General features: G+C 38.3%; 2 protein-coding genes and 1 long non-coding RNA gene across 5 annotated transcripts in view; 2 read left to right on the top strand and 1 right to left on the bottom strand.

Annotated features, from left to right (window-relative positions):
• The window catches only part of LOC147317132 (uncharacterized), a 70,909-nt gene extending 53,245 nt beyond the window's left edge, over positions 1-17,664 (bottom strand). Inside the window, exons 1-2 of the long non-coding RNA XR_015131808.1 lie at positions 16,892-17,664; positions 13,107-13,301 (exon numbers count right to left, since the gene is read on the bottom strand). This is a non-coding gene — a long non-coding RNA (uncharacterized LOC147317132). The remainder of the gene's footprint in view (positions 1-13,106; positions 13,302-16,891) is intronic.
• vps33a (VPS33A core subunit of CORVET and HOPS complexes) lies at positions 234-7,863 on the top strand. 2 transcript variants are annotated; one of them, XM_086313805.1, is made up of 13 exons: positions 234-483; positions 780-845; positions 2,020-2,147; positions 2,265-2,451; positions 2,547-2,663; positions 2,773-2,947; positions 3,337-3,530; positions 3,824-3,950; positions 4,102-4,169; positions 5,449-5,586; positions 5,701-5,838; positions 5,930-6,098; positions 6,789-7,863. In XM_086313805.1, the coding sequence occupies exons 1-13, from the start codon at positions 328-330 to the stop codon at positions 6,980-6,982; spliced, it is 1,857 nt and encodes a 618-aa protein (XP_086169931.1). In that variant the 5' UTR covers positions 234-327; the 3' UTR covers positions 6,983-7,863. The 2 variants fall into 2 exon arrangements, with proteins under 2 accessions (XP_086169931.1, XP_086169932.1); XM_086313806.1 differs by lacking the exon at positions 234-483 and adding an exon at positions 593-651.
• On the top strand, positions 16,652-27,304 carry ppp2r2aa (protein phosphatase 2, regulatory subunit B, alpha a). Of its 2 annotated transcripts, XM_086313808.1 has the most exons (10): positions 16,652-17,036; positions 17,416-17,493; positions 18,742-18,839; positions 19,036-19,201; positions 19,338-19,450; positions 20,191-20,368; positions 21,960-22,124; positions 22,942-23,111; positions 23,295-23,386; positions 23,720-27,304. In XM_086313808.1, the coding sequence occupies exons 1-10, from the start codon at positions 17,030-17,032 to the stop codon at positions 23,997-23,999; spliced, it is 1,347 nt and encodes a 448-aa protein (XP_086169934.1). In that variant the 5' UTR covers positions 16,652-17,029; the 3' UTR covers positions 24,000-27,304. The 2 variants fall into 2 exon arrangements, with proteins under 2 accessions (XP_086169934.1, XP_086169933.1); XM_086313807.1 differs by lacking the exon at positions 16,652-17,036 and having other exon boundaries at positions 17,403-17,493.
• Positions 27,305-27,973: the final 669 nt, after the last annotated feature.

The following is a 27,973-nucleotide window of genomic DNA, read 5'->3' as shown; positions in this document are numbered from 1 at the left end:
AGCCCATAGAAAACGTTTCCGATGTTATTCTGTGGATGTCTGCGCTTAATAAGTATAATTTAAACGACGCTGAGACTCGGTATGAGACATGAGTATTTCTCTTAAGCTGTTTTTCATACTGAGCAACATCTACGCATGCGTGAAACCCGTATTGCACGTTATGCTATTTTAGGTTTTGCATTTAACTTTTATTTATTATTACCGTAGACTGCAAACAGATAGTGTCGACCTGGATTTGTCGGTGCATTAGTGAAGTGGAAGTGTTTGGTACAATTGTGGTGTTTTCTACAATCACTGGCATGAACTAGCTTGACTTTCTTTGGTCACATGATGCGACTCCGCAGAAGTCACCTGATTTGTTGTGCTGCTAGTAAGGAAAAAATGGCTGCTCACTTGTCGTACGGTAGAGTGAATTTAAACATATTGAGAGAAGCAGCACGAAAAGAGCTTCGAGAGTTTTTGGACAAATGCGCAGGAAGCAAGGTGACAAACCCGCATACGCCTGTGAAATGTGGTCCAAACACTGGTAGTGGTACTCAATGTGGTCTCTGAGCCTCAGCGTTACCATGAGACTGTCAGTTAACATTATAGTCATAGTTTTATTTTGAATGTGTAAAACAGTACAGATAACGCAGACATATATCTGTATAGGTGCGTCGTATTATAAAATATTCGAGCTAATAGCTAAGTAAAAGTTAGCAAGTATCGCCTGACAGAACATCTTCAGTTCTGCTTACTCACGATTCAAAGCTTTGTTTGTTCTTACTCTCTTACTTTAGGCCATTGTTTGGGACGAATATCTGACGGGACCGTTTGGACTAATAGCTCAGTACTCTCTGTTGAAGGTAAGTGCTTTCTGTTTACAAACCCATTTCTAAAAATGTTAAGAAGCTGTGCTTTGTGGGAATGCAATGATTTGCAAATCTCCTAAACCAATATATAAATAGAAAACGTCAGAGCTTTATATTGTTTAATGAAAAAATATTAGGCCCTTTTGAATGTGATGGCAACAAGACAACTGAAAACGTTGGTACACGAAGAACAGTCTGGAAAAGTAATTGGTACTAAAATGAAATAGCTTGAGGAACATTTGGTAACAGGTCAGTAACATGATTTGTACATATCAGCCATAGTTGAACGTGATCCAGAAATGCTACTGTCTGCTAATGTAAAATGCAAAGTGGAAAACTATTCTGTGGTCAGATGAATTAAGACTTTAAATTATTTTTGCAAAACGTGGATGTTGTGTCCTCAGGACTAAACAGGAAAGGCAGCATCTGACTTATTATCAGCACTGAGTTCAAAAACCTGCACCTTTGATGGAGCTGCATTCATGCCTGTGGAATTGGTAGTCTACATATCTAGCAATGCTGAAAACAGGTTTGACATATGCTCCTATCCAGACTGGATAGGACAGCAGTCTTTTTGCACATTTCAGCAAAAGACTGCTAAACCGCATTAAGCATCTATTACAACAGCATGCATTCATAGTTGAAGAGTCTACTGAACTATCCTGCCTACATTCTAGACTTTTCACCAGCTGAAAGCATTTGGCACATCGTGAAATCAAAAATACAACAAATTAGACTCGAAACTGTAGAGCAGCTAGAATTGTATATCAGACAAGAAAGGTACAGTGTTCCTCTCCTAAAAGTCCAGCCGCTAGTCTCCTCAGTTTGTGGTAAAGATACCCATGCCCTTTTTTGAGATGTACTGGTGTCACCAAATTAAAAATAATCAAATATTTTTCTTGGTCCATTTTCTTATTTTAAATCTTTTATGTTTTCTGTTATTTTTTTAGTGTAAAAGAAATATGTGTTCATGGGATTTTCAAATCTTGGAATTCTGTATTTATTTGCACATTATTTTTTGGAAGTGTTTGCACAATTTATGTCTAAATTAACTCAGACAACAGACAAGGCCCACGTCTTATTATCTAGTTTCTTTTAACACTAATGTCATGTGTCTAATGTTGCTGAGGGTGTTGTTTTAACTTGTCGTTTATTATGGTGTGTTCAGGAACATGAAGTGGAAAAGATGTTCACCCTCAAGAATGGGAGGCTTCCCCCTGCTGATGTCAAAAATATCATCTTTTTTGTCCGGCCCAGACTGGAACTTATGGACATCATTGCAGACAATATAACTAGGTGAGTGTATGTGTCTCAACTTCAATCTGCGATAAAGACAAGGTTTTGTTTTCTTGTCCTTTCTCTCACTTTGCATAGCTATCCACACTTTGCAACATGAATTGTGCTACTCTTTAGTGAGGATAGACACCATTCATCCCGAGACTTTCATATTTTGTTCGTGCCTCGGCGGAGCATGCTGTGCGAACAGCGGCTGAAGGAGCAGGGCGTGCTGGCCTCTTTCATCAACATCGATGAGTATATCCTGGACCTGATTCCCTACGATGGGGACCTGCTGTCCATGGAGTATGAAAGTGCTTTCAGGGTGTGTTCAGGTTGCAGAGTACAAATATATATCATATACTTGCTTTGGTGGAATCTCTCATATACACATAAATTACTCCCCTTTGTCTCACTCAGGAGTGCTACCTGGAAAATGACCAAACAAGTCTGTACCACACAGCCAAAGGCCTCATGACCTTGCAGGCTCTGTATGGCACCATTCCACAGATATATGGGAAAGGAGAATGTGCACGGGTGAGCATGGTGTAACCTGCAATAATTTCTGTTTTATATGAAAGCAGAGGCTCTGCAGCAGCGAGGTGAATACAGTTTTCTGATAAACAAATGCTCTGCTTGTTATCAGCTCGTTGCCAACATGATGTTGAGGATGAAGAGGGAGTTTGCTGGCAGTCAGAATCAGATTCTGCCCGTGTTCGATACCCTTCTTCTCCTTGATCGTAACGTTGACCTGCTCACCCCTCTGGCCACACAGCTCACCTATGAGGGTCTCATTGACGAGATTTACGGAATCAGTAATGGTATGAATAAATCAATTAGAGTTCTTATTCTTATGTTTGCATGTTGAGCCTCAGTAATATTTATTGTATCTGACATCTGCATATCCCGCTGTTTCTTTTGCAACTTTATTTTTAATCAAAAAGCAAAGCAGGATTACGCTTGAACATTAAAATTAATCTTCTTTTTTTCTCCAATATTTGACATATTGTAGTGTTGAGGTGGAGGTTAGTTTCTCCAGCAGTTTGATGATGTCTGCAGTCTAGTGATCCTTGTTTGGATGCTTGCCTGCAGACATTTCTGTGTGGTAGCTTTTCATGCAAGTAGTGTTACTATCCTGAGCCATAAGTTTTTCAGGGATTATTTTATTTTTAGTATTTTTTTTTTTTTAAATTCTATGCTTTCACTCCAGGTTATGTCAAGCTGCCTCCTGAGAAGTTTGCACAGAAGAAGCAAGGTGAAGGGAGTAAAGATTTGCCGACCGAGCCCAAGAAGTTACAGCTCAACTCAGCAGAGGAGCTGTATGCGGAAATCCGGGACAAAAATTTCAATGCTGTTGGAGCAGCACTAAGCAAAAAAGCTAAAATAATATCTGCCGCCTTTGAGGTTAGCCTTGTTTTGGATACATTTTTGCTTTTTTTTCCTTCTTTGCTTACATGTGGTGATCATAGTGTGAAATTTCCTTCATTCCAATCCGGGTACTTTCGGGGAGCAACATGAGATCAGTTTCAGATATTCTTGCTAGGCCAAACAACAAGTAAAGGAGTGCTATGGTCCAGTGCATTATAACTGTAGCATGTCAAAGCCTTGAATTTTATTACTGAGGTGTTTTGTGTGATAGTGGTTAAAGATTATTTGGATGCTGCATCATGCTTGTTTCATCTCTTCTTGTCTCTCAGGAGCGCCATAATGCCAAAACGGTGGGAGAAATTAAGCAGTTTGTCTCCCAGCTGCCTCACATGCAGGCAGCCCGAAGCTCACTGGCTAACCACACTTCTATTGCCGAGCTGATCAAAGACATCACAAGTGCGTATATAATCCAATGCTTTCCCATCAAATCACATTATGTTTTTTAGCATACATCTCGCTCAGTTTTTGGCTTTAAAGTCTTTAAAGACAACTATTTCCATCAATATCCATTACTATGTAGTAAATCATCTATCATCTCATGTTTCAGCATCCGAGGCCTTCTTTGATAATCTAACAGTGGAGCAGGAATTTATGACTGGTGTTGACACAGACAAGGTATTTTTCATCTAGTTACCTATTTTCCTCCCTAAGATAAGTTGTTACACGTTATCAAAAACACGTATATATTAGATAAACCTGTTCAACCATTCTCACACGGCCTGCAGCTCCATGTATTTAGGCTACGTTCACACTGCAGGCGAAAGCGCATCAAATCCGATTTTTTTGACCCTATGCGACCCATATCTGATCATGGCATGACAGTGTGAACAGCACAAATCCGATATTTTCAAATCTGATCTGGGTCACTTTCGTATGTGGTACTGAATCCGATAGATATCTGATGTTTTAGAAAGTGACTGCTGTTTGAACGGTCAGGTCGCATTTAATCCGTCTTTTACGTCACTGACACAAGACAGATGCCAATTATCAGCTCCGGAGAAGACATCGCGAACGCCTCCTGGCCATCACATGTAGATGTTAGTGAAACTGCTGGGAAGACAACGTTGGAGAAATGTGAACATGTTATTTGTACTGTATAATCTGCAGATTCTGACAGAAATCTGCAACTATCCTTTAAAGCACCGCTTCTCTCTAAAACAGCAATAAGGATAATTATTAGGTTATTTACATTATTATGTAAATAACAAAATAACTTAAAGCAAAAATCGGGAGAGGTAAAGTCCAAAACAAGTCTTTATATTAAGGGCCATCAGTCAAACAATACTGTTTGCTCTGGGTCTAAACAGAGCGCGTTGTGTGTGACGTCTTCTTTTGCAGATGCGGGCCGCTTTGAGGGTTCACACTAGAGAGCGTTTGCTGTCACATTTTATTTGTAGTGTGAACAAGCAGACAAAAAAAATTGGATTTGATCAAAAAATTGGAATTGAGCATTAAGACCTGCAGTGTGAACGTAGCCTTAGATACTAAACAAACTGAGCATCTGAATGGGAGGAAAGGTGATGTAAGTGGCTTTGAACATGACATGGTTGTTGATGCCAGATGAGCTGGTATGAGAATTTCACAACTGCTGATCTCCTGGGAGTTTCCCTACACAACCCTATTTGCATCCTTGATGTACACCCAGCAAATCTGCAGCAAGTTTGTGATGCTTTCATTTAAATACAAACTAAAATCTTTGAGGAATGTTTCTTCATGGTATAGATCCAACAGGGTTTCCAGCACCTTGTTGAATCTATACCATGAAGAATTAAGGCAGTTCTGTAGGCAAAAGGGAGTCCAATCCAGTAGTTGCAAGGTGTGTTTTTATAGGTGCTGTTTCACAGGATTTTTAGTAAAAGTTCACTAAACACCCTAAAATTATGTGACTATGCAGGTGAACACGTATATAGAAGACTGCATTGCCCAGAAGGATCCCCTGATCAAGATCCTGCGTCTGGTGTGTATGCAGTCAGTCTGCAACAATGGCCTCAAACACAAGGTGATGGACTACTACAAGAGGGAGATTCTCCAGGTAAAGACATAAAGAAGCTTTCTCTGCACCCTTGGCTGAATCAAAAAATGATTATTTGCTGTGTCATAATTAAAACTGGATGGTTTTGAACTTTTTTCCTCCCCCTGTGTGAAGACCTATGGTTATGAACACATACTCACGCTGAACAACCTAGAGAAGGCTGGTCTTTTAAAGCCACAGACAGGCTCACGGAATAACTACCCCACTATTAGAAAAACTCTTAAACTGTGGATGGAGGACGCCAATGAGCAGGTACTCAATATACAAAAAAAGGAAAGCAGTTAATGGATTAAACTCATGAAAAAGCAAGGGCTGACGTTTGTGAGTTTTTCTGTTCTTTCAGAATCCCAACGACATCTCATATGTGTACAGTGGCTATTCTCCTCTTAGCATCCGACTGACTCAGATCTTGGCACGGCCTGGGTGGCGCAGCATCGAAGAGGTGCTGAAAATGCTTCCCGGCCCACACTTTGAGGAGAGACAACAGCTTCCCTCTGGGCTCCATAAGAAACGTAAGGACTAAGAGAAGCTAGGACTGCTCTTTGCCCTGCTGCTCACAACAGAACAAAAACAGCCGCCCTCCTGCTCTGTGTAGATAAGACACAGGATTTGTTTATGTCAGATGCTGAATAGCGGCAGATTTATGGCATGTAGCCAATGGTGCCACATAGCCACTGTTAGCTTGTCGTTTTTTTGTGTGCCTTTCTTGATAGAAAGGCTGAAAAACCACTCTGTGCTTGATTTGTGAGTGACAGCCAGTGTTTTCCTTTTGTTTTCCTCCATCTTTTCATTTTGGCAGTAGTAGGTGTTGCACTGATGTGAATAATGAATTTAATTATACACTCTGTTTGAAATGTGCTAATTAGAACTGTGTTTGGGCATTAGACAGTTGACTTGTTGCTACATGCCTGCCTTGCATTAGTTTTTAAAGGTGATAATAGAGGACTCTAATCTGGGGGGAGTGTATGGCTAAATAAGGGTTTTCACATTTTTTTTAAAAATTGTGCTTTAACAGAGGGTGGATTGCTATTTGCTTTACATTGAGCTGTGTTTTATTAACATTTATATTTGGTAGTATTTAAAGGATTTACCAGGTCAGAGTGGAATTAAGGAAAAACAATAAAATATCCTTTGCTATTGTTAATATATTTAGTTTTTATGTTGCATTTTAGTGACTTACATCTCCTCTCAATGTCCAACAGGCCAGCAGGGAGAGAATCGGACAACGCTGGTGTTCTTCCTCGGTGGTGTGACGTATGCAGAAATAGCTGCTCTCCGTTTCCTCTCTCAAGTGGAAGACAGCGGGATGGAGTATGTTATAGCCACCACAAAACTCATAAATGGCACAACTTGGATCAAATCCCTCATGGACCGCCCTGAATCCCCAACACAATGAGTCACCTGCACGTACACCTGGCCACATCAAAAAGCCCATCTACCAGAAAAGCTCAGCTACTGTTTTTTTTATGTCCACATCACTGTCCTGCAGGTGTTTCATTGATGTCTCTTCCGGTTTAAAGAGAGACCGGCTCTTTCAAAGTTGCCCTGTGAAAATATCTTTATGTCAAAGTAACTGTTACCTACTATGGCACTGCAGCCTTAAGCATTTCCACTTTCTAATCGCCTGAGTGATGCCACCCTTTGTTTTGCAAAGTCCTGTTTGCAAAGTCGGATGTTTGTGTCGGCCGTTTTCTTTTCTTGATGTGTTTACCGTGGGTTGGTCTGACTGAGAAATGCTCATAGTACAGCAAAACGTAGCTCTGAAGCATAGCTTGCTTTATCATCTGTTTTGCCCTAATCAAGAGTTTAATTAGAATTTACAAAATTACACATTTTTTCTTTTCTAAAAGAAAAAAAAAGGCTGAACAAGCAATGGAGACAATCTGGTGATTTTTATTTTATTTAATTTTTTTGCAGAGGACTCTTCCCCCTGCTGGACATTAGAGAAAAAGCAGGTTTAGGGCAGCCGGAGGCTACATCTGTCTTTTATATACATTCCATAATCTTTACTGTCCTCCCTTTGAGTTGCACCCGTATCGTGCAATTTAAAGGTTTATTGATGTCTAATGAACTTTGTCCTTTGGTTGTGTTTCTGTCATTGCAGCTATTGCTTTTCTGCTACTGTATATATACTGTATATAGAATTAAAACATATTTGTGATGCCATAGAAGAGTAATGATGCATTTGATTTGCATTTTTGAAAGCTTTTGTAGTTGTCTTTTGTTTGTTTTCCTTTGCTTGGATTAAAAATGACTAAATAAAGTCTTAAACTATAATTAGTGTCACATTACTTGGTCATGTGATACGCCATTTTGATTATTGTAAATTGGGCAATTTTTTGGTAAGGAAAGCTGATTGCAAGCGGATGAAAAGCAGGGATGAGAGTGTATTCCTCAGCAGTGCTCCAGTTCTCTGAAGGAGCAATTAGCGCAGTAACAGGCCTCCTGATCATCCGATAATGGCCCTGTGCTGTCTGGAGAGCTCAGCCCACGGCAGCCCATGATTTGACAGCACAGGACACTGATTGAATTAGGAGGCCATTTGCTCCATGTTCCGGTAGAGGATAACTCTGCGGCAGGAGGGTGTTTGATCTCTGTATCAGTCAATACCTTCTCCGTGCCTGACGCTATATATACAGGGAGACCTGCTGACGGCACTCAGATATTTTGGTGACCTCTGTTTGGCTAATCTTTGTAGTTTTTCCTTCATGCTGCTTGTGTAAAAGTCTTGGAAACTACTTTGGTAAATTATTCAGAGAATACTTAAATCTGTAAATTTTGGCCTGCTGTTTCCTTGAGGAGCAGGTGCAACAACACTTTTATTGCCATTAAATAAATCCCAGGGGATTCAGATCCTTGTGATCAGTTTTTCCTTTTGGCTCCTCCTCTCCCACAAGGGCTTGAAACGCTCAAGACGGCACACATCAACTTGGACTTCAGGGCTAGAAGCACAGGAGCCCTTCTGATCAGCTCCTGTCCTGCTCCATCAACACAAAGGTGTAAGTGTTTCCTTTTTTATAAAAAAAGAAATTATGCCTTTACCTCATGTGGACTTATCTGGCATTCATGCATGTTTACATTTGTCACTTTATGCACAGTTTGTCTGTTTTTGATAGCAAGATAAAAAATTTAAGAAGATAACAGACACTCAACTTTCTTTATTTTAACGAGGAGACATAATAAAAGTATACATTTTTATAAGCAAAATTTATTGTGACTAACGCGGTTCTTGTATGGGTGTGGCTGTTGTTTAATAGTGTGGAAAAAAATGACCTTAAAAAACAGATTCACCATGCAGGAATTGTTCTTTTTTTCTTATCCAAAAGCAGTAAAGGCGAATGATGTTCAGTATATTATTTGCAACTGTACGCAAACAAAGCAGATCGATACTGAACCCATTTGTGCAACTTGGGGGATAAATTATTAACGCCAGTCTTTCCTCGGCTTTTACATTGCCAGGAATAAATAACTTTGTGCTTATAATACAAGTTAATATGAAGATGCATCCTGGTGTTTTTGTCTAAATTTCCATACGTTAAATTTAAATCATTCATACTGCCGGTGTTGCTTGCAGTACATATATGTTTAATGAACTTTCAGCCACCTGTCTTGATTCTAATTCTTTTCTTTTGTACTGAAATCTAACAAATGTGTTTGTTTGAAGAATGGGGCGAGGCCAAAACATGGGACACCTAACCCAGCTTGGTCGGAGGCAAATGACACAGCAGGAGCCCCAGGATGTGGACCCCTTGTTTATCCGCTTCCTCCGGACATTCAAGGAAATCCTCAAATTTGTTCTCTTCAGTTACACTGTGCTGTTTGGCGCTTTGCTCCTTGCCAGGTGGACCACTTATTTTATGATAGGAAAATAAAGTGAAAACACCTGTTGGAGAATAAGCCAGATCTTGGACTTATTAGTGGTGTTTATCAGGCAGACCTTGGGATTTGCGGCCTATGAAGTTTCCATAAAACGATAATAAGAGCTGGATTTATCATGTTTTCTTATGTGATTCACATAGTGGAGCTTGTGGCTTCTTGACACGACATTTCTCAGTGAACAAAACAAAGTGTTTAGAGAAACCCGTCGGTGAAACTTATTTTAACGCTGTTGGAATCCAGTGTGTTTGTTTTTAAATGTATATTAATAATGTACGTGTTACAAATGAGCACAGAGAAGCTATAAAACATGTTTGTATGGTGGTGTAGTATACACTGAACTATTTTATGTATTGTAAAAATGTTTATGTAAATACTACTTATCATCGGTATTGATAATGTTCATGTGTATTGATTTTTGTGTTCCAGTGCTAATATCTACTGAGTGAAGGGAAGCAAAGCTTTCCCCTCTGATGGGTTTTCATATGTCTAAGAAAGCTGAACCAGTAGGCAGACACAGCAAGTAACTGCTCCGAAAGGGATTAAAGCCTCAAGGTTTATATGACAATAAATTTGTGGTAATTTGATGAAGACCAAATTTGGTTGGCAAGACTGTATTCACCACCAAAACACAATATAATCAGAAATGGTTTAAGTCTCAGAGATAGACAGGTAAGGACAGAGCAGTAGCCCTGCTGGTGGTTTTCCAGTATTAAAGCTGTTGTAGATGATTTGTTGGCCAATAATCTGTCAAAAAGTATCTCAAATATATCTCTCATGAGTGATACAGAGTCATTCTGGGGCAGAAAGGATATTCCTGTCACAATATAGAAGCTGTGGTCAGTTTTTGGCGAAAGGGACTTTTACATATTATTTATTTACAGCAGGTGAGAAGTCTCACTGATATTAAAAAAATCTTTTTAAAGAAAGATCTGGCTAATAGGGGAGTAAAATTTGTAATACCGTAAATATAACATCACAGTTCCATAAAGATACTTGAAGAAGCCAGAACGGACTGGATTAGTTATAATGTAGAACACAGAGCAGAAACAATAAGCCAGAGTGATAAACTTGCAAAACACATCATTTCCCCTTCATAAATTCTGTTGACTACAGCCCATTTATATTATAACCAAAAATATTAGGGTACATATAAAAACACACATAGAAAAATAACTATTTGGCACAACGTCGGAAGCAGAGCCACAGCAGAGCGATCGTTTTATAGTTATTTAAAACTATAATCTCACATTTTCATCAATTTTACAAATAACCGTGAGAGTCGTTTTAAATGTCCCAGAAAGACATGGAAGTGTGACAGTGTTGCCAACAGAGGTGAAGTCAGCTATTTAGTAATAGTCTGCAGTGACGTAAAACTGTTAGCAACAAAAAGCTGCTGTCACGTTTTAGCCAAGAGGCGCATTATGAGTTTTGTGACTGAAAGTTGCAAGGCAACATTAACAAAAGTAAAACAGTGTGAATGCAGTTTTCACAGGTGTTTCCCTTTGAAAACAGTGTGGCATTCAAAATAAGTAAGACGGGGTTAAAGAAGAATCAGTATGGTTTTCTATAAAGGTGAACTCGTCTGCTTGAAGGTCCTGAGGACTGAGACAGGTGGTGTGAAGGTTTGATCCAGAGGAGAGCCACATTTTTACAAACTATTCCACCATATGAACCTGAAATCTGTGTGTAACATCTGACCTGAGAATGTGCAGAAGAACACCAAACATTATTTATCATGGTGCAAACCTTTATGTTTGACAGTAATTTCTATCTCCTCTCTATGTGCACATTGCAAAAGGCTTTGCTGACTGGGAATTGATGTTTGAAGTTAACGGCTTCAGTTGACTGTAATCACAGAGCTAAATGCTTGTCCATTTACAATAGAAATTGGTAATTCTATTAAACATTTTATTTTCTTAAAAAAAATGCTGCTTAGCATTCATATTTGAACAGAGCATGGTTTCCACCAGTGTATTGCAACTCTGATAGCCCATTGGGCCTAAGATGACCCTCTGTTGGGCCTCAACATCAAGAAGTGTTTTTAATGTTTCTTTTCTTAGACGCTGTTAGACATCCTACTTGATTTATGTTAGCTAATGTGTGCTTTTAGCTATTTTTACACGCATATAAACTGCTTATAAGATTTTGCAAAGCTATAAAGAAGCTAAAAAATAACCCCAAGAATATTATGACCTTATATTGTTTTACCTGTTTAGCTGAGTTTTAATAATTTAGAATATGCAAAATCTTGTGTTGGTGTAAGAATAGGATTATTCTGGAATTCTCATGCCAGAAGTGACTTTCTTTCTCATATCAAACCAGCAGCAGTGTGTCTGTAGAAGGCCTCACAATCACAACCCCTCTGTATGGTTTATGTCATGCAGTATGTTTATTTTTTTATTCATCAAGCTAAAAGCTCAGGGAGATTGAAAATCGCTTTCAAGAGTTATGAGGCCAAAATGGTAGCAGAGATTGTAAAAATTTAAAAATAAGCCAGCGCACAAACACAAATCTCAAACAGTTGCAGTACAATTATGAGTTAACAGGTTCAAATCATACAAAAATAACAACACAACAAAACAATGAAGTTTCAGATGAATTTCAAACCAATTTCAAGAGCGATCTCAATGACCAGCTATTTGATCCTCTAAATGGACTTCAACTCCTCCGTATTAACCAGTTCTGATCCTTTCAGGTCTCGGTCTGTTTTTCATTCTGGAAACAAATAGTTTGTCTGATAACCGATGGATAGCACTAATTTTGACTAAGTGCAACTTGCAACTTCTTTTTTGTTATTTGCAAACGCATGTTGGCATCAATGTTGGCATCAACAATGAAATTAATTTCATTGTTGATGCCAACATTGAAATTAGATTGTAATCTATTGTTTATATTCACATTCACATAATGTGAATGTTCGATTAAATGGTTTTATGCAGTCTGATTTCACTGCGAATAAATATACAGATGAAACAAAATCAGTGTAATATTTTTACAGTAGAGTGTGTATGTGTATCATTACTGCATAAAATTTTTCTTTTAAAATTGCATCTTAAATAAAAAATACATTTGTAATTAGTAAAATTAGTAACATTTTGTGATTATTAAAAGTCTTAAAAGGGAAAACTGCCTATAAGAGTAAATAACGTGCAAAATTGGAACCAAACTTTATGACTCTACTGACTGATCATAAACAATATCTACCAAGTCATCTATCCATTTTCTGGACAGCTTAGCTAATTCAAGGTCATGGGCGGGCTGGAGCCCATCCCAGCTGTCAGAGGTGTGGTACACCGTGGACAAGCTGTCAGGCCGTCACACTGATAACACAGAGAGGCAGACAACCATTCACAAATTGGCAGTTAACCTAACACGCATGTCTTTGGGACAAGTGGGAGGAAGCTGGATTATTTGGTGAGAATCCAAGCCCCCAGCTGCTGATTTAAACCCAAGACCCCTTTGCGTTAGGGTAACAGTGCTAACCACAGCACCACCATGCTGCATAGAAAATACTGAATATAACTTCTTTTCTTTCTTTTTTTTTTACCGTGATTGAAGCCACAAAAAGTCAGAACAAAAACTAACAAAATGAAACCAAAATGAATTCAGAAATTAAAAAACAAACAAAAAACATGTCTTACCAAGTTTCAGTTCATCACAATGGTTTTCCGTTATGTTTTTGTTCTCCTTCATAGGTTTCCTGGTGATCACTGTGAGAATGTAGTTTGTATGATTTCCATAAGTCATTTGACAGTTTCCCTTTGTTTCAGTATTGTTGAAGGGGATGTCAACCCAACCTCCTGTGCAGTTCTTTCCATCTGACATCATCTCACAACCTGAAGACAAAAATTCAAATTATGTAGGTCATTTAACAAAACAAATAAGCAAATTAATCGATCAATTGGGAGCACAGTTCTTCATCCAACAGCCTTCAGATACTTTATTAGCAGAGCATGCTGTAAAACATTGCTGTTTTTATTTTTACTATATAGGTTTGATGCTGTGACCAGTTAGTATTTTTGTTATGATTCAAAGTGTCACTACTGCAAAAGCGAACTTCTGCTTCAATACATAATGTTACAATTAATTATTATCATTATTATAGTTGTTTTTCACAGTTGCTAACAAAATATGCAGTACATGTGAAAAAGCATTTGCATGTTTCCAGATTTCTAAGGTTTTTGTTTTGTTTGTTTTTGCATGGATTGGTTTAGTCATGTTATACGTGCATACGGTCAGAAGGAAGTCCCACTGTTGTAGTTGCGCAAAATCAAGCATGTAGGCATGCAGACTACAAAGGTTTGTAAAAGAATGTGTCACTGAATTCAAACGAGGCACTGTAATAGGATGCTACTGTAAGTTTATGAAATTTCATAGTTAATGAAACTTTTTCCTTCTTAGATATTCACAACAACTGTAAATGGTATGATTGCTCATAAGTTTTGAAGCAGAGTCACTACGTCGCTACGTCAATGAAAGTTTCCAACACTGTACTAACTCAATAAGTGAGGACTTCCAGACATCTTCTGGCATTAACATCTGCACAAAAACTGTGCACTGGGAGCTTCGTGGCATGGGTTTCCATAGCCGAGCAGCTCCTGTGGGTGTAATGTGAGGGTGGCTTTTTTTTTTTATCCATATAGCTTAGGTCTTATACGCTGTCAGTCCTTATCTCTTCTAAATGACATTATTAATCCCTGTGTCACTTTTTAGACCCGTTTCATGGTCACTGATGTCATGGTGGAAAATATGACATGGCATTTGATTTAATTCTACCATAAACACATTAGTGAAACTTTAAAGTAATGTGAATAATCATGATCATCTGTCATAATGTAATGTTCTTAAAAAAGAAAGAAAAGTCATGGGTAACATTGTAGTAACATTCAACATTAGAAGAGTGAAAATGGCTCTTGGCTTTTAAAATCTGGGAGAATTCAGTAACAGCAAAGATGTGGCAGAGGTACAATTTTAAGAAGAAAGAAGCAAAATACATAGTGCAATACCTATTTTAATCATATTCAACATTAATTACAGTATAATGATTAGTGAATAATATCAATTAGGAGTTGGTCATAGTCTTATTACCTGTCATCATTGAGAAGATGAGTAGTAGCAGTGATGTCATCATGTTGGTTTTAGTCGCTTCTTTAAGATCTTTAAGTCTAAATTATTAACCTGCAGTTAGTTTGCTTTTGTTAGCCTGTCTTGCCTATCTGTGGGGCTCTGGTGATTCTTGATTTTTTTTCCATCCCATCTTATGTTACTAAAAATGTACTTGCCCCGCCTTTCTGACCACAAATTCCCCCTCCCCATTTCTTTAAGGTTATTTTCTTTATCATACTTACATCATCTTATTAGTAGAGAGGAAGCAAGTGGTTTGTGTGAGTGTGAGAATGACAATAACACTGAATAGGAAGTCAGAGTCTAACAGATATATTTATTTGATAATATAATAGAAAAATACTTATAAAGAGAAGAGTCTCTTTAATCTGCACACTTCCTAAACTGCAAATTGAAACTGAACAGCTCAGCGCAAATGTTGAAATCCAAGAAAATGATCTGAATTCTTCTATGCTTGTTTTGTACATTTGATGCATTTTGGATAGAGATGGTTGTATATTTAAAAAGTTTGCTTTGGCTCACTGACTGTTGAGTGGAGATTCTTCTCTGTTTGTCCGGGTGGTTGATTGACAGTTGGTTTGGTTGGACATTCATCTGACCGCTTTTTAACTGAGGAAATAAGTCCCTAACATGGTTGCTGGGGAAGTATAAATCAGTATGCCTTATTACAGGCAGTGTATACATAAAAAATTTCACACTGGCTTCTTTGATGTGCTTTGCTGCAGTGTCAGCTCCTGTGTTGTTTGAACATGAAAATTCTGACAAAAGGGAGAGAGCTAACAAGCATGTTAGCATTCAGTAGCATTTGTGTGATTGGTAGTTTGGTTTTATTTGATTTCATTTAATAGATATTTACCAGATATGACACAGATTTAACAAATGTGAACAGGAAATCTGAAAAACATTTATATTCATATGCATCATGCACTATATCTGTGACACTTTAGATATCAGTAAGACTGAAGAATGATACTTTGGTACAACAGTATCAGACAATCTTTGACACTGAGTGGGCATGTGTTCTTACTGCATTTATTCCTTTTGGATTACTCAAATGTACTAAGGTGTCACTGTGGCTTAAGGTTTGTGATTTCGACCATAAGCTATGACCTAAATCTTTGCCTTAGATCTATATACATTCAAAAGAGTGTTGAGAGAATATCATACAAGTTGCAGCAGGCCTCTTTTTAGGAAGTATTCTTCGATATGTCATACACACACACAGAAAAGAGCACAGGTGTAACTGGTAATTTAGATGGCTGCCTTCCATCTGGGTGAACTGGTTTGAATAAAAGTCATTGCAGTAAACACGCTGAATCACCTTCATTGCATAGCCAGTTGATAGAGCTGAGTCATTGTTAATGAAAATCTTTTTTAACTTTGTTTTTCTGGATATGACAAATCACTTTTTTTCTGGTATAAACACTCTCAACTGTTCATGTGCCTTAAAGTACCAGGAAACGAAGGGAGGCATTGATAACATCATACACCTGAGCTTTTCCTTTGACAATAATTGTAAAACTAACTTTCTCACAGGGCCCTAGTAGATGTGATTAATTTTACTTGGAAGAAACGTTTTTTCCAGTTACGCTTACATTGACGAATAAGGTTCTGAACTGTCAGAGACATCCTGCTGAACAAATGTCTGTCAGATGCATCTATTGCAATTATTACTCAGTTTATTTCCCATTCAGTTGTAGTTTAACTCAGTGGAATCAGTGGGTCATCATGCAATGACTACATTTAATAGGCAGTAAACAAGATAGTAACTCATAAAATGCACCCAATGTGGAATAACTTTTGTAGACGTTAAAACAAATAAAAAAAAAACCCCTCTAAAATTTATTAAGAAATCTGAATTTCTGTTTGAAACTTGGAGCTTTCGGACTCCACTTTCTAAATTCAGCATGCGAACGAGGTTAGTTCGATTTTTCTCACTGAAACAATGCACATGGGCGGGGTCTAATAGTTATACTTGGTTTTATATTTTAAAAACCTGGTTATTACCCTTTTTATGAATTTAAAGCGCAGTAAATCAAGTGACCTCGCGGTCTCCGCAGATAGGAAGATGACCAACGTCGCTGAGGGGTAGGTTTAAAATTTCGCGGCGCACCCTCTCGCCGCTCTCTGGTGACTGCTGAACGCCGCCCGCGTTTCGCCATTTTGAAAGTGCTGTAAGGAGGCAGAGGCGAGGGAACTCTCAAAGTAGAGTGCAAAGTCTACAAGCCAATAGTGGGCATTATTAATTACTTTGTGGAAAACAGTTCCGTGCTGTATAGCAGGGCCGAAGACTTTTGCTTACGTTCTTCAGAGTACCAAACAGCACTCCCGGCTTCATTCCTGCACTGCTCCTCGCTAGAACCTCCCAGCCGACCCGGGTCAGCACTGTTCCAGTCCAGGGCCCGAGCCCGCTTAGATACCCCTCTCCGAGTCGCTCACCATGGCAGGTAAAGCCACAGGGGAAAAGACTACCACAGTGCCTGGGGTTATTAATTAACAGGTGCTGACCTGTTTGACAACGATGATCTGTTTCTCTGTAATGTCATGTTTAACCAGCGCAAGCTAGCTAGCGAGCTAGGGTAATTCAAAGATGCCAGTGTAAGTCAGTGTTAGTGTTAAAGTGAGCGAGATTCTCCACAAACACACGTCAAGTAGTTATCTGTGCCTATGAGTTTATAGCAGCAGTTGCAACGCAGTTACTGTGAATTTCCTTAAGGCCTCGTTGTCATATTGATGTTTTTAGCTAAGTTAGCTGCAGGCTAACGCGTGTAAAGTTGTCTCTCTTTAATGGTGGTGTGTCCAATCTTGGGGTCATGTTGTGTGCAGGGCCCGGTGGTGGGAGCAATGATGTGCAGTGGTGCTTCTCCCAAGTCAAAGGAGCAATAGATGACGACGTCGCTGAAGGTAAGTCCATGTGATAGTCACTGAACACTTGCTAGCCTGAGCTGCCAGGATCACCATCCTGTGCACGCTTGTTTTAGGCTTTGCTTCAAAGCGCTGCTGCCACACTTTATATTTGTGGTATTTCTAAATATGCAATGAAAAGTAATGCCTTCTTCTTTTTTTTCTTCTTCTTCTTTTTTTTTTTTTACAGTAATAATGGGTATAAGGGATCAGTGGTGTGGTATTGTAGTCCATTTGGTTTCTCACAGACTGACAACAATCTTCTATTTTTGGCATAATTGCTGCAAAATGTCAGCATTCACTATTTTCTCAGTTCACCCTGGGTATTAGTGGGGCATTACACAATGTTTACATAATTGGGAGAGAACTGCATGTTAGAATTGAAAAAGATTTTACCTCTGCCAGAGAAGAATCTTTAATGGGTGTTTCATATTTGTTAAAGAAGTAGCACTTAGGTTTGACTAATTACAGAGCTGTTTGAGTGGCCAAGTTAAAAGAAAACCTTTACCAGCTAATTATTTCCGAACTAAAGGAAAACTCAAAGCACCAAAAGTGTGTTTACAGTACATGGTGGCCGTATTTATGCATTAAGGGCTACACATTTGTTTACAGTAAGCTTTGTCTGGGAACATGTATAAATGAGAGCCTCTCCTTGTGTCAATACATAGGAGTACATGGGCTCAAAACACAACACTCCAGTAACGTTTTTATTAGTTTCCTGTAAAAAAGGATTCGCCTTCAGTCTGTCTGCTATTGTTTTATGGGGTTGCATGGAGTCGGGTCGTATCAGGCGCACACTGTCGATGTTAACGACTGCACTAACTCAGAATAGTGCCAGTGTGTAAGCGGGGATTGATTGTTGTATTGTAGGACTTTGTGAGAATGGTTCTCTTTGAAAAGTGCTAAATAGCTGAAGATGGAAACTTTTTTTCTGTTCTTTTTTCCTTTGTGTCCTAAGATTGTTGAGTGTGTGTGTATAAATATGTGTGCGTCATTGCTGTGTTGTGTTTTCACCATGGTTGACATGATTTTCACCCCTCACAGGTGGGCTGCTGAGGCATTTTGTAAATCACTTCCCATTGAAAGGCAATGAATCGTTTAGACAGCAAAAGCCTCGTAAAACACTCAGTGTTATTGCAGTAAACCTGTCTCAGATTGACAATAGCGTTCATCAGAAACTCAGGCAGAAAATGTGTGGTTATTTATATTTGACGCTAGTCTCATTTTTGCAATTTTTATTATTGACAGCCGATATCATATCCACTGTTGAATTTAACCAATCTGGAGAGCTACTTGCAACTGGGGACAAGGGGGGTCGTGTTGTCATCTTTCAGCAGGAGCAAGAGGTATGTTTTAGTGACACATAGGAACAGTAATTATTTTTAACATTTGATTCATAATACTCCAAAGCAGGTAGGTCATCAAACTCAGTTTATATAACACAAAGGCGTACAGGTACAATGTTTCTAGTGATCTTGACCCGAGACATTGAATCTTGGTTTCATAACACTTGAACTTTTGTTTGATCTGTTTTGTATTTAGAGTAAGAATAAGCTTCAGTGCCGAGGAGAGTACAATGTTTACAGCACCTTCCAGAGCCACGAGCCTGAGTTTGACTACCTGAAAAGTCTTGAGATTGAGGAGAAGATCAACAAGATTCGATGGTTGCCTCAGAAGAATGCAGCACATTTTCTTTTGTCAACAAATGGTTTGTAAATTACTTTCTTTTTGAGTAAATTCTTTTGCTGTAGTAAATGTGAACTTTTGTTACGCCATCTACTGCCTTATATGGGAGTAAATATAACTCAATGACTCTCATGATCTTTGCTCTTTCTCATTGTTAGACAAAACCATAAAGCTGTGGAAAATTAGTGAGCGTGACAAAAGACCAGAGGGCTACAATTTGAAGGAAGAAGATGGGCAATACAGAGATCCCAACACTGTCACTACACTACGGGTGTGTATAACTGGCTTTATTACAGCCCAGATCTTTTCTTTTTGTTACATTGTTAGCCAAAACTGAGATCCTTTGCTTACTTTCCATTCATTTATAATAAGTAGATCAAGAAAATTAACAACAAATTAAATATGTTGAGTCTGGTTAGTAATTTACATCTGAATTAATTGGAATAAATGTTAATCATTTCTTTTCCGTGTTTCCTTCCACTCATTACAAAACTGTCCGTTCTATTTTGATTGAGACGTTGACTTATCTTATGAGCAAGTAAACAGATGGAACTAATAAAATTACCAATCTGTTCCTGCAATTACTGCAGTGCTGCAGTTGATGTAATGTCTGCTTTATTCACCTTTAATTTTCACAGACACCCCCCCCCCCCCCTTTTTTTTTTCTCCTTGTCCTTACTGAATGGTTTCCAAATATAGACTCAGTTCAACAGGTTTACCTTTATACTGAGGCAAGGCCTTTTATTTGTTTGTTTAAAGAGCAGGTAACTGTCCCCATCTTAAAAATGGGAAAATCTATGTACATTTTCACCTACATCTTTGTGCCTCTTTACCAGGGTAAGAAAAATAATTTGGACACTTTTTAATGTTTTTTTTTTTTTTTTCTTTTTCTAGTGTGAAATTTGTTTTGTAACATGCCTGTGTGGATATATTAGAGGTAAAACAGAGGTCATAAAATCTACTGCATCTCCCATTAAAGAAATATAAAAACAGCCCCACTTTTGTTTTCAGGTACCAGTATTCAGGCCCATGGACTTGATGGTGGAAGCCAGTCCTAGACGAGTGTTCGCCAACGCGCACACATACCACATCAACTCCATCTCAGTCAACAGCGATTGTGAGACCTACTTGTCTGCTGATGACCTGCGCGTTAACCTCTGGCATCTGGAGATCACTGATCGCAGCTTTAGTATCCTTTCATTCTTTAATTCCATAAAGTACTGCAATAATATAAAATTATTTTGTCAGTGTTTTGTCTTATTTATTCCCAGTTTTATCATTTTTCAAAGGAGCGTAAGCCAGGGAGAGAACTTAAAAAAAAATGTATGTGAATGGTATGTGAAATAATGAATGATATGTTGTGGTTAGTTTTAAGCCTTTGTTTGAAGAGATGCCTGATTTATTAATCCTGTTCACCTGCTCACCCCGTGTCAGTCAAATTAGACAAAGACTATGTCTTACTTAGCAACAAATAAAACATGATTCATGTATTTTTATAGGGCATATAAACAATTCTTTGCCTGATATTTAAAAATGTACATACTGTGTTTACAGGCAGACTGGACAAGAGCAAAAAATGATATTCACTGGTGTCTATTTAATCTGTAGCACAGTGTCATTATTTATACTACCACCAGATGTCCCCAAAGCGTGGGATGTTTAACTGGGTGCCTCTAACATGGTCTAAAAAATCACCTCCTACATCCTATGTTAATAATTTCACCCCATGAGTTCTTACTGCGTTGTTCTATGTAGGACAGCGGTCCCCAACCTTTTTTGCGCCACGGACCGGTTTATGCCTGACAATATTTTCACGGACCGGCCTTTAAGGTGTCGCGGATAAATACAACAAAATAAAAGTAGTACCGGTACCGAAAAAAAGATTTATTCATAACACATGTGAAAAGACCCAGGAAAACCAAGTTAACGATAAAAACGATAACAAAATAATGCTGAAAACCGATAAAAACCCTGAAAACCATACATTTTACACCTGAGCCTCTACTCTCGTGGCCCGGTACCAAACGACTCACGTACCGGTCCGAGGCCCGGGGGTTGGGGACCGCTGATGAAGGCTGTATAAACAAAGACGAACCAGAGTTAGATACAAAGTGGAATCATGTTTTTCTTGAATTGAGATTAGTTGCTCGTTTGGGCCGCTCATATCTTCTCTTCATGCTGGAAGATTGATGCAGTGCAACCCCTGCCTTTTATTAAGGATTGCGTCAACTGATGTAAAACACTTGAACCGGAGAAAGAATTAATGCAAACTAAATTATGTTAAATGGTTTTATCACTGTTGGCTCATGAGGTCAGAGGTCATCTGTAAGATTAATGTAGCTGTTAAAAGTTGAAAACACATGAGCATGAAATGGAAAGTATTCACAAGTGAATAACATCTACATGATTTGGGGCACTTTTGTGCTAGTGAGCAGATATCTGTGGCAAAACCTTTTCCATGTGCCAGTCACTGTTTTAAAAAAATAAAAAAATAAAAATCATAGTGAATTTGATGATCTGTGATTTCAGTGTCTCATAGTGGCAATAGCAGTTTTTATTTTCCTCTGCGCACAGACTGTTTACCTGCAAGCAGTAAAGCCTGCTTAGATGGGTTCTTCAAACTGAGAACATGACTCTGTGAATAATAATAATACTACTACCAATTAATTTTATTTCTGAAAGATTTTTAAGTTGCTGAAATGTCTGTTCAGGTTTTTTTATTTGCTTGTTGGGGTTTTTGGGTTTGTTTGTTTGTTTTTACCTTAACCTCACCTCTTCAGATATTGTTGACATTAAGCCGGCCAATATGGAGGATTTAACAGAGGTGATCACAGCGGCCGAGTTCCATCCCAACCAATGCAACACTTTTGTCTACAGCAGCAGCAAGGGCACGATCCGCCTGTGTGACATGAGGGCAGCAGCGCTATGCGACAGCCACGCCAAACGTAAGGCGGTCTCTTTTTGTGTTTCTGTAGCTCTTTGACTGTGTGTCTCCTCAAAGATTGATGGGAGGCTCTTATTGAGCCTATCAGTGTAACACTCGATTAATCAGCTGCAGTTATAAAGTTACTCTTGCTATGGACGGTGGCTGACTGGACTAGTGCAGTGTGCTTGAACAAAGCTGACGGTTTGTTGAGAAGAAGACTTGACAAGTGAAAAGTTGCACTGTCGTGAGAGCCTTTTCTTAAAATGAAACAAAGCTGACGTCTTACATGTTGTTTTCTGAAAATATTTTCTTCGATTTTATAACAAAAAAGAAATTGAACAACAAATTGCTTCTCCAATTCTATACAATTCACATGGTAACATAAAATTCACAAATTCACCTAAGAAATAGAAGATCCTTAGAAGATCCTACTTAGTTTCCCATCTACCACATTATGAAGTATCCAGGCCATGTGGGTCTTAGTGCATGAGGCTATAAAAGAAGATTTACACACTCTGCTTCCTGCTCACAGCATAGAAAACATAGCGCACGTACGTATAGATTGGTACCTGCTAAGCCAAATTGTTCAGAACAGTCAGAATGGTGACCCTTATTCATAACGCATATCAAAAGATAAGCGGAAAGGCTTTGTTACTTTTATGCTTTATTTCTGTGTTTATATAACCAGATTTGAAATTCAGTATCTTTTACAAAGTTGTTGTTATGTAAAGAAAGTTTCAGGGCTTACTTTAAAACAACTCGACCACTGTAAAAATTATTGTTGTTCTTCCAGTCATTGACGCTGAAATGCATGTGTTTGTTCTTCATTTTTTAAGTGTTTGAAGAGCCTGAAGATCCAAACAATCGTTCCTTCTTTTCTGAAATCATCTCATCCATCTCTGATGTAAAGTTCAGCCATAGTGGACGCTACATGATGACCCGGGACTACCTGTCTGTCAAAATTTGGGATCTCAATATGGAGTCGCGACCAGTAGAGACATATCAGGTCTGTAAATTATGCCAACACAAAAATACTGTTCCAGTTTCTGCATTACTTTTCTTCCTGTAAGGCTAGATTGATTCTAGCAGGTTCCGTCCATCCACGTGATTAAAGTGTAAATGTTGTTTTTGCTTTTGCACAGTTGTTGATGGAAACTCTGTATATTTCCTCATTGCTTTCTTTAAATAGGTGCATGAATATCTCAGGAGCAAGTTGTGTTCACTCTATGAGAATGATTGCATCTTCGATAAGTTTGAATGCTGTTGGAATGGGAACGACAGGTAAGCACTCATTCCGTGGCTTCCTTTTTTTTTTTTTTTTTTTTTCTGCAGCTGTCCTGGACAAACAAAATACATGCGTGCATGACACACGCAGAGCGTTAGGGAATACTCCTTTTCTGATGTCACTGAACCCAGAAACGCAGGCCTTATCACTTACTGCAGTTATCTGCTCGGTGCAGACCATAATGTGGCTCATAATTTGGTTTGGGTGGGTGGTGAAGTGGTATAATTGGCTCATGACAGACGACAGGATTTAATGTCCATACTTGAAAAGGATTGTGTTTGCCAGTAACGTTAAGGCTACTCGCTGACTCACACCTTGTTTACCTACAGTGTTGTGATGACGGGTTCCTACAACAACTTCTTCAGGATGTTTGATCGAGGATACCAGCAGGACATGACCCTAGAGGCGTCGCGGGAAAACAGCAAGCCGCGATCGGTCTTGAAACCTCGCAAAGTAAGCACAGGTGGGAAGCGCAAAAAGGATGAGATCAGTGTAGACAGTCTGGACTTTAACAAGAAGATCCTCCACACTGCCTGGCATCCTCTGGACAACATCATTGCTGTGGCCACAACCAACAATCTGTACATATTCCAGGACAAGCTGAACTAGCATTTGTTGAAGCACTGAGGTCCCAGTTTCTGCTTGAGCGCCGCTGCTCTGATATACAAATATGAACAATAGCTGTCTGTTTTTGGCTAAATCCCTCTTGATGAGCTGCCCTTGGCATATGCCAAGAACTGCTATGTCAACAGTGGCATGAACACAGTACACCCAAGTAGGCCATCACAAGCCCATTTTCTATTTGTATTGCAAATATGAACATGTAGGGGTTTTTTTGTTTGGTTTTTTTTGTTTGGTTTTTTTAAGATCTGAGTCATACAGTGGGATTTAGTGTCATGGGTTTTCTCTGGTTGGAGCACTCCAGTCATCAAGCTACAAATTGCAACTCCACTACATCCCAAACCAAAGGGAAATCTGTTCATACACATGTTTGGTTAGTTTGTTTGATTCTTCTTTTGTGCCATGGTTCATCTGTGTCTCATAGCCACTAGTTATTAGATTATTGTAGCTATTGTGTCTCATTAGTTTTCTGTTGCTCTCATATCATTCAGTCACCACTGGCCTGAAACACTGGTAATGCAAACTGTCGACACTCCATATTTTCACAGTATTTGTCCATTTGCCAAGTTCACTCACCACTTTCTTGCCAATATACAGTATGATTATGCAGTTAAAGGACTCGTTTAGTGTTTTAACCTTTTTTATGGTTCTATGATTATAGCGTACAGCCTGCATTACTGCAAACATCTGTCCACAGTGTGCAAGATTTAATATTGGATCAGATTTTGACCTTTTAAGACAGCCACTAGTTTACAGTCATTAATATTAACAAAGTCTGCTTCATTTATACCTTTATAGTGAACTTGTTGCTGTTGATTAAATCAGGAAAACTGTTTTCATACTGTAACATTTACCATTTAACAATGGAGACTAAATTCTGTCTCTTTTTTTTTTTTTTTTTTTTTTCCAAGTACAAGAAATAACAAAGAACCTGGTTTTTCAAGCTGCACTGAAACCTGAATATATATCCTGTTCCAATCTCGAGCCACTCTCTAAACAACAAGCTGACTTTCATGTTGTATTGATGTGGACAATGGTTTATAGTAATAAAAAATATAATTCCAGTTAATAGCCCACGGCTTTAGAAATGCTGGCGCAGTCGTGCAAAATGCACACACACATTTTTCAGGTATTGTGGTTTTATTATGGCTAATTATGCCAAAGTAACCAGTCCTATACTCACTCTGAAGCTACACTCAATTGAAGCCGTTTTGCAGAGAGTAAGCCCCCTTGTCTGACCTCGTCACCCTTGCAAACAATAGCTCAGGACAAAAGGACATATATAACTGTAACACACACACACACACACACTCACACTAGGAAGGGTGTGTGTATAATGGCATTATGTGGCCTGTGGCAACAAAACTAAGTTCTGCTGCCAGCTCTCCCGCTATTTTGTTTGCAGGTTGACCCATGGCTTTACCCTCTGTATCTACTTTCTGTTTGTACACTTTTTTTTTTAATATAATGACATTTTGTACTGTACCTGTTTAAAAATAGATTAATCACTATAGTTGATTTATTTTTGTATAAATTAAGGCAATAGGATTACAGTCTGATCACTGTAGTTTCTTTAGCTGTCTGTCTCAGATTGATTGTAGATGGAAGGTTCCTTGACAGTTGGGTAGCTGTTTTTTTGTTTTTGTTTTGTTTTTTGACATACGACTTGGGGACATTTTTTCTCATCCTGGAAGTTTGAAAACTTAAAGAAGCTTTTTCAGGTCTCAGTATCTTTTGAAGTTGTAAGCATTATAATTCTAACTTTTTGGGGGGGGCACACTGTGCATGTAGAGCTTATTTGGATGCCTCAGAGTTGGTTTCTAAAATAATTTGGATCTTAATATTCCACTTACGTGCCATAGTTTTTGATTTATTTTATTTTATTTGGCTGTGAAAGAATAGGCCCTTCTGGGTCTCTATTTGAAAGGCATTTTAATCAATGTTTATTGCTTAAAACTGTTTAGTCAACTTCTCTAAAGTTACTGATTTAGATTTATGAAAATGTCTCCTCTCTCCTGTGAAGCATGTGTCGCTTTGCTATACAGGCTTGTTTATTTATCAAGGAGAAATTGTGAAGCACTCAGTTTGCCGAGGATTGTTATATGGCAGGGTAGTTAATGAGACATCAGGTGTAAGTGTTGTTAATATTAGCTGCACTGGGAAACCTAATGAAAGCTGAGCTGTCACTAAGTTGTTTGTCCTGTTGTTTTTCTTCTATTGAAAGTCAAATGTCATATCAGGAAGAAGATTTAATCTGTTGATGTGCAAACAACTTGATTATAGCACAATTTGTCCGCTTCATGATTTAAGCCATTAAATCAGGGAATGAAGCGTCTTGGTCCACTGGATGGTATTTGTTTCAGTTCGTGTGTTACTTTTATTTTAGAGAACGGATATCCAATCGCTAGAATGACAACAAAATAACCACCCATGTCCATACGGTGGTGTTAAACTACTGTTTTGTGTGTGTGTGTGTGTGTGTGTGTGTGTGTGTGTGTGTGTGTGTGTGTGTGTGTGTGTGTGTGTCTCACTCAGGGCTCTGGGTAATGTCTACTAGTGCTGAGGTATTTCACTAATCTTTCTTTTTCCCCTCACACTGTGTGAGGGTCATTTGTGTCATACAGCTCCAGTCACTTGAATAAACCTTCATAATGTGCCCATTCCCAAGTCAAGGATCCCATAAATTAACACATAATTACAGTAGCTATTTTTCATAACTGTGGTTTAAATCATGATGATATTCAAAGGAACCCTATTGCCTTTCTTAGAGCATTAAGAATAAATGAGATAATCAAGTCATGTTTCTTGAAATTTATGATGTGCCAGACAGGTGACTGCTCAGGGGAATTTACCGCTGCTCTTGATCAAAACGTACCTTCAAGAAAGCAGCTTTTCAGGACTCAAGACAAAAACTGCCTTATTTAAAGGTAGCTCATAACTTTTTCTTTTTTTAAAAAATAAAATCAAACATATGTAATGGCTTTTGAACAACACCCTGGGAAACCAAACCTTCCCTACTTGTTGTCTGGAGTTGTAAGGTTTTCTCAGTTGCAGCAGTGTATTATACATGTCTGATATATTACAGGAGTTAAAACAAATTGCACTTTTACCTTTGTGAATTTCATTAATTTGTATGTTCTGTTTCTTTAAAATGGCCTCTTGAATAAAGATTGTAAGAGTTTGGTGATCTATGGGGTGGGGGGGCTACAAAGGGTTCAGTGTACAGCTATGTCCTTGTCACATGGAATAAAGTACAATTTAGATGAAAAATAATAAAGAATTTTCAACCTGAATTCTGAATGTAATGACTGTTGTTTTTTGTTGTCGTTTGTTTTTTATTTTGGATTAGACACTGAGGGCATTTCAGGATTCTGTAAGGCTTTTAAATGCTAAACTAAGCTTTGCATGTTGTCTTAAAAAAGACTACACCTTTCCTCTTATTTTAAATAAATTATCTTTTTAATAATAATTTTTTTAAAAAGCTTTTAAGAACAAAGCTGTTACTTCAAAAAACATTTTTCAATTGGAAAGATGTGAGATGAATGTCTGCATACCTGATCTAAGGATTACACACCTCTGATGAGTTGCTATCGTATTATATATTATTTTCTCTATTGGTGTGAAGTTTAATGAAAACAGCATGAAACTGCTTTCTCTACCTCAGCGATGTCAAACTCCTTTTACATCATGGGCAACGTATACTCCACTTTACACTGACACAAAGGGAAGTTTCAAAGAACTCTAGCTACACATTTAATCCCCCAAATATCTTAATATAAGAAAAAGGCAGGTAATTTCAGCACATCCCACTTTTTCTGCAAGGTAGTATATAATAGAATTACTGTCCCGTAATTATAAACCAAAGAAAAAGGACTGAAAATGCATTTTTTTTTAAAAAACAAACCCAAACATCTATATTAGTAATTACCTTTGTGTGTTATGAATGGCCATGGGTCTTTACA

This window comes from Aulonocara sp. 'chitande type north' Nkhata Bay, linkage group LG12 (assembly GCF_057382095.1).
Source record: "Aulonocara sp. 'chitande type north' Nkhata Bay isolate Kocher_YH1m ecotype deep benthic linkage group LG12, A_spYH_male_GT1.1, whole genome shotgun sequence".
In the NCBI taxonomy this organism is placed as follows: Eukaryota; Metazoa; Chordata; class Actinopteri; order Cichliformes; family Cichlidae; genus Aulonocara; species Aulonocara sp. 'chitande type north' Nkhata Bay.
This window is presented reverse-complemented; position numbering and strand designations above follow the sequence as displayed.